The sequence below is a fragment of the Maniola hyperantus genome, chromosome 4, assembly GCF_902806685.2.
Source record: "Maniola hyperantus chromosome 4, iAphHyp1.2, whole genome shotgun sequence".
Lineage (NCBI taxonomy): Eukaryota > Metazoa > Arthropoda > Insecta > Lepidoptera > Nymphalidae > Maniola > Maniola hyperantus.
The window spans coordinates 7,764,390-7,780,190 of NC_048539.1; the positions used below are offsets into that span (position 1 = coordinate 7,764,390).

The 15,801-nt window shown below is 36.4% G+C and overlaps 1 protein-coding gene across 1 annotated transcript in view; it reads right to left on the bottom strand.

Annotated features, from left to right (window-relative positions):
- LOC117997369 (interleukin-1 receptor accessory protein-like) overlaps positions 1 to 14,994 on the bottom strand; it is a 60,516-nt gene extending 45,522 nt beyond the window's left edge. The window contains exons 1-2 of the mRNA XM_034985637.2: positions 14,759 to 14,994; positions 7,465 to 7,675 (exon numbers count right to left, since the gene is read on the bottom strand). Of these exons, the coding sequence (XP_034841528.1) occupies positions 7,465 to 7,661 (197 nt within the window). The 5' untranslated portion in view covers positions 7,662 to 7,675; positions 14,759 to 14,994. The remainder of the gene's footprint in view (positions 1 to 7,464; positions 7,676 to 14,758) is intronic.
- Between the last annotated feature and the right edge of the window lie 807 nt (positions 14,995 to 15,801).

Sequence of the window (15,801 nt, forward strand, 5' to 3'; positions counted from 1 at the left end):
ATACAATATGAAATTAGAAAGGTAGCTATTAAGCTATCTGCATGCCAAATTTCAAACCGATTCATCCAGTAGTTTGAGCTGTGCATTGATAGATAAGTCAGTCAGTCAGCTTTTCCTTTTATATTTATAAAAAATATATACCTACTTACTTTTCAGGATTTGTATGAAATTCTAAACAATGTTTTAGACATGTCGAGTTAGAGAGTTTTCTCTATAACGTTGATCCCCATTAACAAGATGTTCAGAAATTCTACCAGCTGCTATTCCCCGCAGCTTGGCTCTGGTACATAATACTATGTACCGCTGTTTATTACATATGTACCGCGCGGGCAAAATCTAGTTGTATATCGGAGTCGGAGGTCTACATTTCAGAAGTATGTAACTGCATCCAACAATTTTCCTCCTTCCAGCAGGAAAAAAACTGTCACAGCCACGATAACAAATAAAAAAATATTGATCAAAAATGTTCTTGACGGATTAGATAAGGGATTCGATTAAACAGAAACGTTTAACAAGACGCAGCGGCGTTTCTGCGAATTGCTGCCGGTAAATAAGCGGACACGTGCGTAAGCGAGTTAATGTGTACCTATTGTGGATAATGACGTTAGAGCGACAAGATCTGATGCTCTATATAAAGCTGTAGGTGCATTTTGTTGTCTCAAATATCTATCTACAGTAGCCGGCAATAAATAATCTTTAGAAAGAGATAGCAGTTTCGTAGGAGTTTGTCTCTGTCGTTGATACGGACAAGACGTCACATAGGAATGAGTGACAGAGACAACGCTCGACGAAGCCGAAACCTCTTTCTAAAGGTCGATGTACACTATTTCTTGCCGGCTACGTGCGCGCAACTTAGTCCAGATGGGATTCGGTTTTTCAATAATTCCGTGGGAACCTTTTGATTCTCCGGGATAAAAAGTAGCCTATATTAGGTATATCTGTCTCTGGGATGAAATTTCTGGACCAAACATAATATGATAGCCGCGACTTCGTCGGCGACTGGCGTGGATTCAAGTTAGTTTTTAAATCCCGTAGGGGCTTTTTGGTTTTTGGAGACAAAAAGTAGCCTATGTTGTAGCCCACGCCTCGGGATGTAAAAATCAGTTAGAAGGATGGCCATGAAAAGCTAACAGACAGACAGATACATATCGCGTTTAGGTATAACTCTAGTATGGATTTATCTGTCTTACAGAAAAAAGCACAGCCTTCTAAGGAAATCACAAGTATCAAGAAATCACAGCTATTATGGTTTAAACTTTATATGACGAGTAGATATAAATATGTAGTTGTAAGAACTCAAGGATGTAGCCTTCTTGGGAAAATTAAATGTATTTAATAAAGTGAGTTCTATTGTAGATTAAAAACTATTTCTAACAGCCATCGACTCGACCGTGTGCTATCGACCCCGGAACTCAAATTTAAATAAAAAAACTCCCAGATTATGAACACTGTTTCTAAGAAGTTTTTAAATGTGCATGATGATTTTATATCATACATTGCAATATATACGAATAACCGTAGATTGCAATTTACTAGTGATGTGGTGAATTTCCTTGATTCAAATATTAAATTCGGCTAACTGGAAGTTCTGAGATAAGATAGTCAAAAACCTATACATTTAAGTATAAATGAAAATATACAATGACTAAGGTAAACAAATACAATTTAGGGAAAGACTTGAACGTAGACGAAAGACGCTTTGCACTCATATTATTATACCGATTTCAAACGCAGGTAAAGTCAAAGGAAAAAGCTGATATTAAATTTAAAAAAAAGATGCGCCTGGGCGCTGCTCCACTCCACTCCGTCTGTGGGTGTCGCGCATTAGAGAAAAGTGCATTCTTCAATCCAAAACATTATTAGGTAATGTTTTGGATTAGGTACCTAACTACCTACCTAGGTAGGTAGGTAGTTTTTTTCAAAATCTGTCTGAAAACCTCAATGGTTTTAAAATAGACTATGTAACCGAGGAGGTAAACAGAATTTTTTATTGACTCACACTTTTCACGTTCAGTATCCTGGTATTTTAGTTTTTATATGCCTTTGTGAGTGGTAACTGGTATAATGTGACCATTTACACACCGTAGCTTTAGTTTTTAGGTTCGCGTAAAAATTATCACCACTATAATTATCATCTTACAAATGCAACAACTGACTTTCATAAAGTGTAATTTATTACCTATTTTGAATAAGCCATTTGATTTGATTTACTTAAAATCGATTATTCGAGCATAAGTCCGATGTTAAATAACTGTCGATACTTTTTCATGACTTTAATTTAGTTAGCTGTTTGAAACAAGTGGACATAATGACATAATCCACTGGCCCGCCGCACCGGCCTAGAGTTTCATATCACAAGTGTTGTGAGTCACGCAAATGAATTTAATAAGTACATTGGAATGGAACTACACTCTTAATAAATACCTATAGTTCATGACAGACAACAAAATGTTCCTTACAGTGTCATCCAGTTGCCTTGCCCTTATATAAAAGGAAAAGCTGACTGACTGACTGATCTATCAACGCACAGTTCAAACTACCTACTTGATGGATCGAGCTAAAATTTGGCATGCAGATAGCTATTATGACGTAGACATTCACTAAGAAAGGATTTTTGGAATTTTAATTCCTAAGGAGGTAAAATAGGGGCTTGAAATTTGTGTAGTCCACGCATTGTGTAGTAGACGAGGTCACGGGAATAAGCTACTTAATTAATAAACCTACCTCAATTTTTTTTTTGTAATTTTTTTTAAATAAGTAGGTAATTTAAGTATTTTTTTCATTATCAATACCATATTTTTAAAGAAATTATTCATCTTCGTATCTATTCTAAGTGTATTTAATGTCTAACAAATTTTTCAGAGGTTATCCCAAACGCGGGCAAAGGCCTCGCCCCTTTTCTCCCAGGTGGATATTAGGTATCCACCTGGAAGAAAAGGGGCGAGGGCGATTGTTAGCGAGCGGACGCGTCCAGAGCACACCGAGGCTATCAAATTCCAAGATAATTATAAATACTCTAGCATGGTCTCTAGAATATTTACTTAAAGAATATTACTATGTATGTACTAAGTAATATCACAGATGGAATACGTATGTATATCTCCATAGAAGAAGGTGTGGGCGACGAATCGAGCGATGTCGAGTGGAGTAGCAATCAGCACTTCTGGGAAGCTCGTTTGTTTTTGCACAGGTGCAATCAAATCATGTTTTATTATTACTTGCCAGTGATGACCGCGCGGCGACGCGATTGTGAAAATCTTCTACAACAGACTTCAGATTTTAGAAAAAAATATTTAAAGGATAGATTTATCCACTGTAGTGTCAAGAGAAAGAGATGGTAATAAAGAAACTCTAACTACAAGTCGTGATAGCCTAGTAGTTATAACATCAGCCTCCTAATCGGGGGTTCGATCCCGGGCACACACCTCTAACATTCGGAGTTATGTGAAAGTAATTAATTTGCTTTAACGGTGAAGGAAAACATCGTGAGGAAACTTGTATGACTGAGAGTTCTCCATGATGTTCTCAAAGGTGTTTGAAGTCTGCCAATCCGTACTTGGCCAGCGTGGTAACATATGTCCAAAACCCTTCTCAGAGAGGAGACCTGTGCTCTACAGTACTTCAGTCATGGGTTGATCATGTTGATGAATGATGATAAACTAATAACTAATTTATTTCCGTAAGTAGAACAAAATGGAAAACTTCAGAACAACCCTAGTTAAATCCTATTTAAAATCAATTAAAGTTCAACATAACTTACAGGATCTACGAGTGCCTATATTGTCAGGGACAAAAGTAAGTGGCAACGCTAACTAGTTACGTATGTTATGTTACTGAGAACATTCTATGTCGTGCAAAGGCAAACTTATGAAGGCGCGAACACATTACTGTTTAAGTCCCGCAAATTGCTATTGCGCTGGAACCATGTCTCATAAACATCGAAATGACGTCATTTTGACGTCAGCCATAATAAAAATATACCATCAGCTCGAAACTTCAGTCTAGGCTTACGTCACTAAAATGGCGGCCGCGCTCATTAGCAATTTGCGAGACTTATGCGTACCTGTTTGCGCTTTCATAAGTTGCGAACACAATATTATGATGTGCTGTGAGCGTGACACGACAGAAGCAGATCGGAGTCATAGATTTTATACTAGAATCCACACACTAAAGAAAAGATTTTAATTAAAAATTTTGTTTATAACATGTAAGGAATAATAAAGGCTATTTTATGTATTTATTTATATTTATTAATGCTAAATTATAAACAATGATGCCATATTCAAAATAAAAAGTAGTGATGTGATGTGGTTCATTCGGTTGTGTAATTGTCAATGAACCAGTTGCTATTTCTCTATTTTAGATTAAGCTCACACAATTTTTATATAAAACGTACGTTGTACATACGTACGTACATATACTTTTTATACAATACGTACATAGAAAAGTGACACCAAGACTTAGGAAAAACAACAGAAAATGTCTTCATCACAAGGTTTTTCCAGGGTGGGAATCCAACCCATGGCGCAACTCAGTTATTACATATTAACCACTATAGACTAACAGTCCATAATAATACTCCAATATATATACTTTTCAATTTATCCTATATTTAATCTATACCTAAATAAAAAGACTTGTCCTGACTGACAGGCTGATCTATCGATGCACAGTCTAAACCGCAAACATGAAATTTTGACAGTAGGTTCCTACGTCGAGTCAAATAAATAGGGGATAAAAGTTTGAGTGAAAGTCCGTCAGTTTTCAAGTTATTTCTATGAAAATTGGTATTTGAGTTTTTTGTTACAAATTAAGAAATACGTGTTTCAGGGTTTTTGTAAATTCTACCCACACGTCGATTTTCTAAATTCCGCCCGAGCGAAGCCCCGGCTTCTCGACGGGTCAGCAAGTACAACTATAATATAACCGCATCGTACCTTAGTGATTCATATAAGTCCCTCTTTGTCCCAACTCAACACTATTTATTTTTGGGGAAAAAAAACAATTCCGATGGGGCAATCGATGTCGTTGCAACATACTATACACCACAACACACTACTGAATACGCTTTAGTTTGTCTGCACGTTGAGAAAAAATATGTATGTATGTAAGTATGTATGTACACCACAGAAACACAAATGACAGGTTACAAAAAGAAATCTTAATAAGTAGGTACAAAAAGGCGGTCTTATCGCTAAATAGCGATCTCTTCCAGACAACCTTAACGCTAGGGAAATATCTTATTAATATTGGTAATAAATTAACCCGGCGTATTAAATACCGCGTAGCTACTGCGTATGTCATACATAATAATATATCCATTAGTAACTCACAATCAATATACGTATGTAATTGCTATTTAAAAAAACAGGTTGTAGTTAAATGTCTATTTGCAGCTTGTCCAGGAAACAATTAGACAGTAAGTAGGTACTCAACACGTATGCATTACTATGATTGAAGCAAAAAATATTTATCAAAAAGTGGTGTGGTCTAGGGGTACTTCTTTACTTCGAACTAGTAGGTAATGCAAACTTTTGTAATAAAATTATAAGGTATGAAAATGAAAAAGAATAAAGTAAGTATTTTAACATAATAATAGTATAAGGGCGAGATCATACAGACGAAGTGGAGAGCCTATTATTATCGTATACGGTTGAAATTGTTACAATGAAAATAAATAAAAATATGGAGGAGACTCAAAGGACCTTTAAGCCAAATAAATATAGTTTGTCATCAAGAAAGACGTTGTCCCTCGACTGGAACTGGCAGAGTGGAAATCTACTCTGCCAGTGTGCGTTGCGACTAAGAAATTATGATGTTGGTGAAACAATGCAGACCCAAGGAAAAAGGACCACTGATGGGTTCGAAATGAGTCGGTCTAACGTCGACGAAACTCGTTAGTAAAGCTGAGTGTGAGACATGTATAATGGAAATCACTCACGGCAGTTTAAACGCTAAAACAGACCCAAGGAGTTAAGTAAAATGACAAAACCTAAACAAAACAGAAAATTATTGTAATTATATCTGAATCAATTTGCATTTTTTTGAAGTTGGTAAAACTTATTAATTTATAGCGAAGTTAGAGTCTAGTAGCTTCTACAAAACGTAGCTGTATATTGCTTTTATAATGGAACTACGAAGCCTCTGACCTATTGGTATTTGGAATCGTAGGTGTGACCTAACTTTAAAGTAACTAGTAAGTAATTACAAAGCAGTAAAATGATATCTTTGATAGGACCTTGGTGGTTTCATACTTGTGTTCGTTTTCAAGGATAAGAATGAGACTAGAATACATGAGTAGGCTACAGATAACTATCCTTCAAGGCGTAACCCTTCAATGGATCACGAATTGCTGTCATATTCTAACACGCCTCGCAATTCGTTCTCCCGAAAATGGGAGAGACCACTGTGTACTAATAGGAAATAATCTAGATGTTTGCATAAGTTCATTACGACCAAACGAAGTCTTATTTTTTAAACAAAAAATTAGCACGAACGTTTCTTATGTAATTACTTGGAAGTGTGTCCACATCAGGACATGATCGAGACTTATTAAAAGGAATTTGAATAATCATAGTAAGTATACCTACTGCATCTAAAGGCGCCGAGACGTTTACGCAGTGAAGGCGATTATATATTTTTTATGCCAGACGGACAACACACCTGTGCATTGTTCATCGAAGATAATTTCCATGGCAATCACACCAACGTGAGCGAAATTACGATGAGTGAATTGGTGGTAGGTATATATTTTATTGTCTAGGTATCTACTACTAGCGACCCGCCCCGGATTCGCACGGGTAGCTTACTACAATTTTCGTAAGGATCTCTAATTTTTTTTAAGTTAATATATAGCGTATGTCACTCAGGGATAATGTAGCTTTCTACTGGTGAAAGAATTTTTAAAATTGGTTTAGTAGTTCCAGAGAACTTAAGTTTTTTTGTAGGGGTTACCCCCTACAAACAAACTTACAAAGTTTACCTCTTTATAATGTTAGTATAGATGTTGATAGATAAACTAACTAGTGGTTAAGACATTGACCTCCTATGCGGCGGATTCCGGGTTATATGCGTTTTCAAACATTATTCAAAAATCTTTGTGATTTAGAGCTTGTTGTAGATTCACCTCCTGATGATGTTGCAGATAGATGATCTGCTGGTGGTGGTCTATATTATGTGGTAAATAAAATAACTAAGTATGTATACTAAGTTATTTTCTATTGAAAATGTGCTATTTATAGATACCTAAATTGAATTACATAAATAGGCATAGAAATAAATTAGTAGGTACTTATAGAGGGGCTATATCATATTATAAAAATCGTGTTCAACGAAGCAGTTAAAATAATACTGGAGATCAAGTTGTAAGCAGAAACATGTTACAGCCCGCATAATTTTTTCTTCCTGTCATGTACTCAGTTCTTTGGAGATTATTGTAAATTGGTAAATAAATGAGTAACTCACCATTCTATACTTCTATATCCTCTGACGCAACAGTGGATGCTCTTGAATTTGTCTTGAAAGCCGTATTCGTAGGAGATCGGTTCCTTGCTAAAGTGCATCCAGGAAGTGTTCGTGGCGAACGTGTTGGTTGAGCAGTATCCGGCGGAGAGCGCTGGGGCCGCGCTCGCCACCACGCCCAACGCCACTAACAACCACATGGTGTAGTCACATCCTATAAAAAGAAAATTTTATAAACAACTAGCTTATGCCTGCGACTTCATCCGCGTGGACTACACAAGTTTCAAACCCGTATTTTACCCTCTTAGGGGTAGAATTTTCAAACCTTTTCACCTTTCCTTTCTCCTTCTTTCACCTTTCCCTTTTTACATTTAGAAGAAAACTAGACTAGACGCTGCCTGCGACTAGGTACTTCATCCAGGTATAGGTTTATTTAATAATCCTGTGAGAATTTTTAGATTTTCCGGAATAAAAAGTATCCTCTAGCCGTATACGGGATGCAAGCTATCAGCTATCTCTATTCTATACCAAATAGATGATGTCCTCAACTTTGTCGACGTGTATTTAAGTTTTTTTTAAATCTCATGGGAAGTGCCTATATGATACTGTGGTATATTATAAGTCTTGCCTCAGGATGCCAGCTTTGTACCCGTGAAAAGCTAGCAGACAGGACAGACATACTTTAGTATTGACACTTAAGGTGACGCAGGACGCTCGACCGAAATTGGCAGCGCACGTGGGTAACATGTTTGCTTTTCACTTGACATTGTATGAGAAAGTTGAGAGGCACGATGATTTTCACCAAAATCAAGCGCGCGAAAAGGGTTCAGGAAAAGTATTTTTGAGAAAAAACTGCTGAACTTATGTTTGCAAAGTAAAATTATTTCAACTAATGAATAAATAAACTACGTCTAATGATAAATTGTTTTAGAATTTTCATATACCTAATCTTATTTATTTACGCCCAAAGTTGTCATTAATTTAGTGTTAAAATAGGAATCTTTTGAGCCTCGTAACTTTTAAATCAATATTTTTTTCAATGTTTTATATATCAATAAACCTAGATAATGACGAGATAAATCGATATAAATCTTAGTTTTGTGCGTACAATATCAAATATTGTTGTAATTTCCCTCCTACGTTTGTATGAAGAAAGCACCGAACTGAGTCCCCTTAATGGTGATACTACCTACTTACTTACTATTGATTGTGTACATATTTATGTTTGAAGGTTTGGCACATAAATGTGCCAAAGTGAAGATACAACTACTAATCATCATGATCAACCCATTGCCGAATTACTACAGACCACGGATCTCCTTTCAGAGTGATAAGGGCTTTGGCCATAGTCTACCACGCTGGTCGAGTACGGATTGGCAGACTTCCCACACCTTTGAGAACAGTATGGAGGACTCTTAGGCATGCAGATTTCCTCACGATGATTTCCTTCACCGGTAAAACGCCCATAACTCCGAAAAGCTAGAGGTGCGTGCCTGGGATCAAACCCCCGACGACGGTTAGACAGCAGACGTCCTAACCACTAGGCTATTACAGCTTAAACTACTAATTTTACTACCTAACATTTTTTTGTTAGCAATGTAAATTGTATTTTTATCGGACTGGTTTTGGCATAAGCCTCTCATGACACCACGTAAAAATATAGTAGGTACATATTAATACTCAGAAGGAATATCATACCTAGTCCTGACTATGGAGCCAGATGATTATTTGGGCGGAATTAATGTTAAATCCCTGTGATTCTCTTATCTGTGGAAATAATAAATAAATAAATCACCGCTCATAAAGGAATCTACAAAGGTATCTTTTAAGTAAGAAGTAAGTAAGAACTTGCGAATTACGGGTGACCGCAATACGCAAGAGTAGTTCTACCGAAGGATTCTGTGGAGCTCTAGTAACGCCTGTCGCACAAAAAATAAATTGCAAAAACAACATCTATAAAAGGCTTAAATGAACAGGATATAATAACCTAGATGCTTGGACAAAATACTTTCGTACCGAATCGAATGACTATTCATTCTTGGAACTCTAGTTTTAACCAATGACTAGTTAAATAGCATACCTGGAAAGGCTAATGGTTGTATCACAAGAACACGGTACAATTTAATAGCTAATACGAAATATAGACTTGTAACAAATTAAGTTTTGATGTGAAAACTTCTTTAGTAACGTTGTGATTTGAAACTCGATGAAAGAAAAAAGCGACACTAAAAAGAGACAAACACATACATCTATATGATTTAGCCTGCGAGAGAACGAGATGGAATCTCTCTAATATATTATTTATGTAGGTATAAAAGGAAAACCTGCCTGACTGACTGACTGTCTGGTCTACCAACGCACAGCTGAAACTACTGGACGGATCGTGCTGAAATTAGGCATGCTGATAGCGATTATGACGTAGACATCTGCTAAGAAAGGATTTTTGGCAATTCTACCCCTGATGGGGTAAAATAGGGGTTTGAAACTTGTGTAGTCCACGCGCACAGTCTCAGAAAAAGGCTAGTACATTATACAGCGTTTCCTATTCTTTCATATATTTCAGTTACCATAAACCTCTCGTGTCAATAATTAATTAAGTATACAAAATTATAAAGTGTGTCTGTCGGACTGCTTGCTTTTCACAGCTCATCCGTTTAACCGTTTTTAACGAAATTTGGTGCAGAGATAGCTTGCATCCCTGGGAAGGACTAGGTACTTCAACGGATTTTGAACCATTAACCTTATTTAATTTTGTTTTACATAGGTATTTGCTGTTTTACAGTAGGTAGGCCCTACCCTACTCCCCAAGATTAAACAGAATATCAAGCAAAGCTCAAATCACCTGCCACCGTGCCGGTTATTTTGTAATTTCCTTTTTCTTTTAAGGACTTAAGTACTTAAATTATAGATAATACCTAGTACTCATACTAACCACTTACTTATATTAGTAGAATACTGATAGAAATTGCCGTAGTACTATACCGATTTGTATAAATTCTAAACACACTAAATGAAAAGGGTTTCGGAAGACTTCACACACCTTTAAACAATATGGAGAACTCTCAGGTATGCAGGTTTCCTCACGACGTTTTTCTTCTCCGTTAAAGCAGGTGATCCTATTTAACTCCGAAGAGTTAAAGGTGCGTGCCCGTAAGTCGCGGGAATAAGCTAGTGTTTTGCTATAGTGTAGTTTTTTTATTTTTGTTCCCAGAGGAGAACTGTTCTACGATCAATTGGCTGTCCAAGAAATAAATTTACTGAGTGGCCACACAGTAACACAGTTATTGAGTGGCCCTCTAAACGCCCTAACTTAAACCCTAATGAAAGTTTTCGGGGTCAAGGGGATCACTTGGAATCTATCAGAGGTGAAATACAGGTCTAATTTAGTAGATGTAATAACTTTCACTTGGGAGATGTTGGAATCTGATTCGAAGCATGAATTCACGATTACAACAAGTATTAAATAGCAAGGAAACACCAATTAGATATTAAGGAATGCTAAGAAGGGTCAATGTATGAATGATGCTATTGTTTATTAGGTTAGAGGTTATTATGTCTCTGTCTAATAGGTATATCAGGTATGACGGGTGCATAACTAATTATGTTACTGTCTGTTCCTATTAACCTATTCACATTTAGTACCTACCTAGTAAAATGGACAAGTCCCTTGCAACTTCGTTTCAAAATATGTATAATTTTCTATTAAGTACTCGAGCTGGATCAACAATGTCGACAGTCTACTCACGACTTGTAAGACAAGGAGGAGCACAGGCTTGTCCGCTCGTGATTTCTGCAATTACCGACAAGCGGCACATATCTGTCGGCAATTTGCCCCCTCCGCAAGCTCTGCTGATCGCCTTCTCGGAAAAGCAGTCGCAGTGAGCGCTAGCCGCAAGGGCGATTAACGCACTAATTACCACGCACATTGTCGCTTCGCTGTATATCACAGCCAGGGCTGCCAACTCTTATTATTATAAACTAGCTGATCCCCGCGTATAATCTGCGTGGATTTAGGTTTTTGAAAATTCCGCAGGAGCTCTTTGATTTTCCGGGATAAAATGTTGTAAACCTATTGTCACTCTCCAGCGGGATGATTGAGAACTCAGTGATAACACTAAATGATTGCCACGAAACTCGTTTGACATTGGTTGGTTCTACATTGCTGCTTCACTGAGCGATATTAAAATAATTTTTCGTAGACAACCAATCCATTGAGGATTTAAAATAAATGTCAAATTAGTTTGGTGTTGATCACTATTAGCGCATTTCCCCGCAGGTTTTTAACTATACCCATGCAAAATCACGTCAATCCGTTGCTCTGTAGCAACTTGATTGAAGGACAAACCAATAAACCACCACACCTCCGCGTTTATAGTGGGTATTTAGGTAGTGACTAGCTGACCCGCCTCAGCTTCACTCGGTGGAATTTCTTTAATCCTTTCTTAGTAGGGGTTAAACGTTAATTAGAAAATTAACCTACATAGAAAATATCAAGTTTCTAGACTTTAATCAAGAAATAAATGTACAATAAGTCAAACCGCTGCACTGTATCAAAGTAACTCGATGAGACAAATATGTTTGTTTAGACCTATACTAACGAGCTATTCGAGCTTCTAATATATAGTGAAACTAGCTGATGCCCGCGACTACGTCCGCGTGGATTTACGTTTTTCAAAATCCCGCGGGAACTGTTCGATTTTCCGGGATAAAAAGTAGTCTATGTGTTAATCCAGAGTACCTGTATCTTCATTCCAAATTTCAGCCAAATCCGTCCAGTAGTTTTTGCGTGAAGGAGTAACAAACATACACACACACACACACACACCGACACACACACACACACACACACATACAAACTTTCGCCTTTATAATATTAGTCGGGATACCTACAATAATCATAATTATACTTAGTCGCTGGCAACCCTAATCACAAATTGCAAAAAAAAACACAGCTAGTTTCTCTACGTAAGTAAATATGGGAGCTGGGCTTGGACTCGTTTCTTTGGTTTGATGTACTACAACCAGATTACAACTTCATACATAAAGTTGTTTTATATTGAAAAATTGTAAAGGTACCTTACTTTACACTACTTACTACTTACTTTACTGGTTTACTGGTTGGTGGTTTAAACCCACCAACCAGTAGCTTGAGCTGTGCGTTGATAGATGTAGACGATTTGCGCAGCTGTTAAGTTAATAATTGGCACTTCCTCCAAAAAATATTATTATAGCACTACAATTAACTCCTGTATCCACAATACACGCGGTCACAAATTGAATTATTTTTTAATTTTTAGTGTTACGAGGTTGGAATTTGAAGTCAGGTTTTTTTTTGATTATTTATTTCACAATTTTTAGTGGCCCCATGTAATTATGCTATGTCTGGTTAAAAACCTACTGTTTACTAAGCTATTACACTGATTGGGAGCAATTTACTCTTATCCATTAAGGTTTCCATTATCTATCTTCGAAGATATTCATCAGATCTCCACCAAATTTATTTATGACCACCTGGGAAGTATCTCTTTTAAAACAAAAAGAATTTTCCAAATCGGTTCAGTTGTCTTTGAGTAATCGGCGAACATACACAAAAATAACAGATTCCAACGAATTGAGAATCTCCTTTTTTGAAGTTGGTTTTAAGCTTATTTCATGGTTTAATGACATATTTTAATGTAGATAACGGGTACATACCACGATTAATTTGGCGTTTTTAGGGTTCCGTACCTCATAAGGAAAAACGGAACCCTTATAGGATCACTTTGTTGTCTGTCTGTCTGTCTGTCCGTCTGTCTGTCAAGAAACCTACAGGGTACTTCCCGTTGACCTAGAATGATGAAATTTGGCAGGTAGGTAGATCTTATAACTGACATTTGGGAAAGAATCTGAAAACCGTGAATTTAGGGTTAGATCACACAAAAATATTAAATTGTGGTCATAAACTAATAATTAGTATTTTCAATTTTCTAAGTAAGATACCTATATGAAGTGGGGTATCATATGAAAGGACTTCACTTGTGAATTCTAAAACAGATTTTTATTTATTTTTATGTATCATAGTTTTTGAAGTATCCTGCAAAATGTCGAAAAAATACGACTGCAGTACGGAACCCTCATGGCGCGAGCCTGACTCGCACTTGGCCGGTTTTTTATTTGTCGATAATTCAACCCAATTGCATGGGTTGTGGTCACGACTGGAGCCGTTATGTAATATATGTACCCGTTATCTACATTAAAATACAGACATACAGTTTCACAAGTCATCCGTACATTTAAATAACAAGGCTGCTGCACAAACTGAATGATCCAGGTGGACACGCTTTATGAAATATTAAGTGAATACATAAAACAAAACAACAAGGAATTGTTTAACTAAAATTTTTTTTTAAGTACATACAGTAGCTGGGAAGAAACATCCCTGTCGGTTGGGTACATCAACCTTTAGAATGAGATTACGGCTACGTGACGTTTTGTCGGTCTCAACGACAGAGACAATGCTCTATGAAACTCTTTCTAAAGGTTAGCTTAGGTTAGTACTCTGTTTTCTGCTGCATAATTTAGTAAGTATTATTTACTTAAGTTATTATGTTTCTTTAAATATTGTGGTTATTTCAGCAAGTGGGTCAATAATTTTACATTATTGAACATGGATAATATTATGCAAAATAAATACTCATTAAATTGGTATTTTATATTATTATATAGAAAACTAAATAATACCCACATTTTTGTACATGTGGATTTACTGAATTTAAGTATATTTTGTAATTCAGTGGGAATTCCATGATTTTCCTGGATAAATGTAGCATAAGTCGGTCTCCTGGATGCAGGCTATCTCTGTACCAAATTTCATCAAAATCAAACAGACAGACACTTTTGCATTTATAATATTACTTAGTATGGCTGATAGAATTTGAGTAAAATATCATCAAGAATATATACTACTTACTCAATATTTAAAAAAATATTAAAGACCTACACCTTACTCAAAGTACTTACTTACTATATAATTTGATTATTTGTCGCTAGTGCTAGTCCACATATATTTTCTAAAAATTAGTTTCGTTATGGCCTCTTCAAAGAATGTTTAAGCGAAAAAAAAATCACTAAAACTTTAGTTGAGTTAGTATGACAAAGTAAATAGAAACTTAGGACATACCTACTCAGGTACAGTTTTCTGATGAACTGAATCCCAAGATTTTTCAAAGAAGCCCAGCTACGAAAGTTTCCGATTCCTTGATACTAATTAAGGTTAAAAAGAGACATAAGAAGTATATAACACAAAAAGATTACTCACCAATTCCTAAGATGATAAAATCCAAATTTCCCAGAAGAGTGCAAAACTTAAACCTAAAACAATTGCGACACAGTTTATCCACTGCACATTTTTCTGATAAAGTTGTTTAATTTTTCAATTGAGAGTGACTAAAATAAGTGACCTTTTTCTGTAATAACAAACAAATTGACGATATTTATTATAAAAGTACAGTCCAATAAAACCACATGCAACCGACATCGGAACAAAATTTCAACTGAATTTACTTGACTTGACATTGACAGTTGACATTCATTTGACAACCACGTTGCGTTTGACGTTTGACTTTGACATTTTGTTGAATTTAACGTTACGTTGTACGCATGGAATATACTATTAAAAGCCTTATAACAAAATAAGAAGAAAAATAATTTTTGTCAACGTCTTATAAAGCTGAAGAGCAACCGTTTTGAAGTACCAACTATATTAGTTGATCTAGTTTATAGTCAAATGAAATGCGTTTTATGGGGCACACTGGGCACCCCGCCAAAGGACCAAGCTTGGCCAGAGCACACCTCATTTGAGTTGGCGGTAAAATGGTTTAGAGCAGTGGTGACGGATAACTTATCTAAATATATAAAAGGAAAGGGTGACTGACTGACTGACTGACTGACTGACTGATCTATCAACGCACAGCTCAAACTACTGGATGGATCGGGCTGAAATTTGGCTTGCAGATAGCTATTGTGACGTAGACACTAGACATTCGCTAAGAAAGGATTTCTGACAATTCAACCCCTAAGGGGGGGAAATAGGGGTTTGAAATTTGTGTAGTCCTGGCGGATGAAGTCGCGAGCATAAGCTAGTATTATATACAGGGTTACAGGAAAATAGGACACGATCCCGTTAAGGGGTTATAGTACAGGACATTAGCTATCAAACGACCCCTAAAGTGCTTATGCGAAAGTGTATCGTTTTCGAGTTATTCATTTTTTTATTTTTTTCTTGGTAAAAGGGTGTTTGCCACTTCAAAATTGCTACGTAGAGACTTGAAATTTTCACAAAATGTGTATTTTTATGGCCGC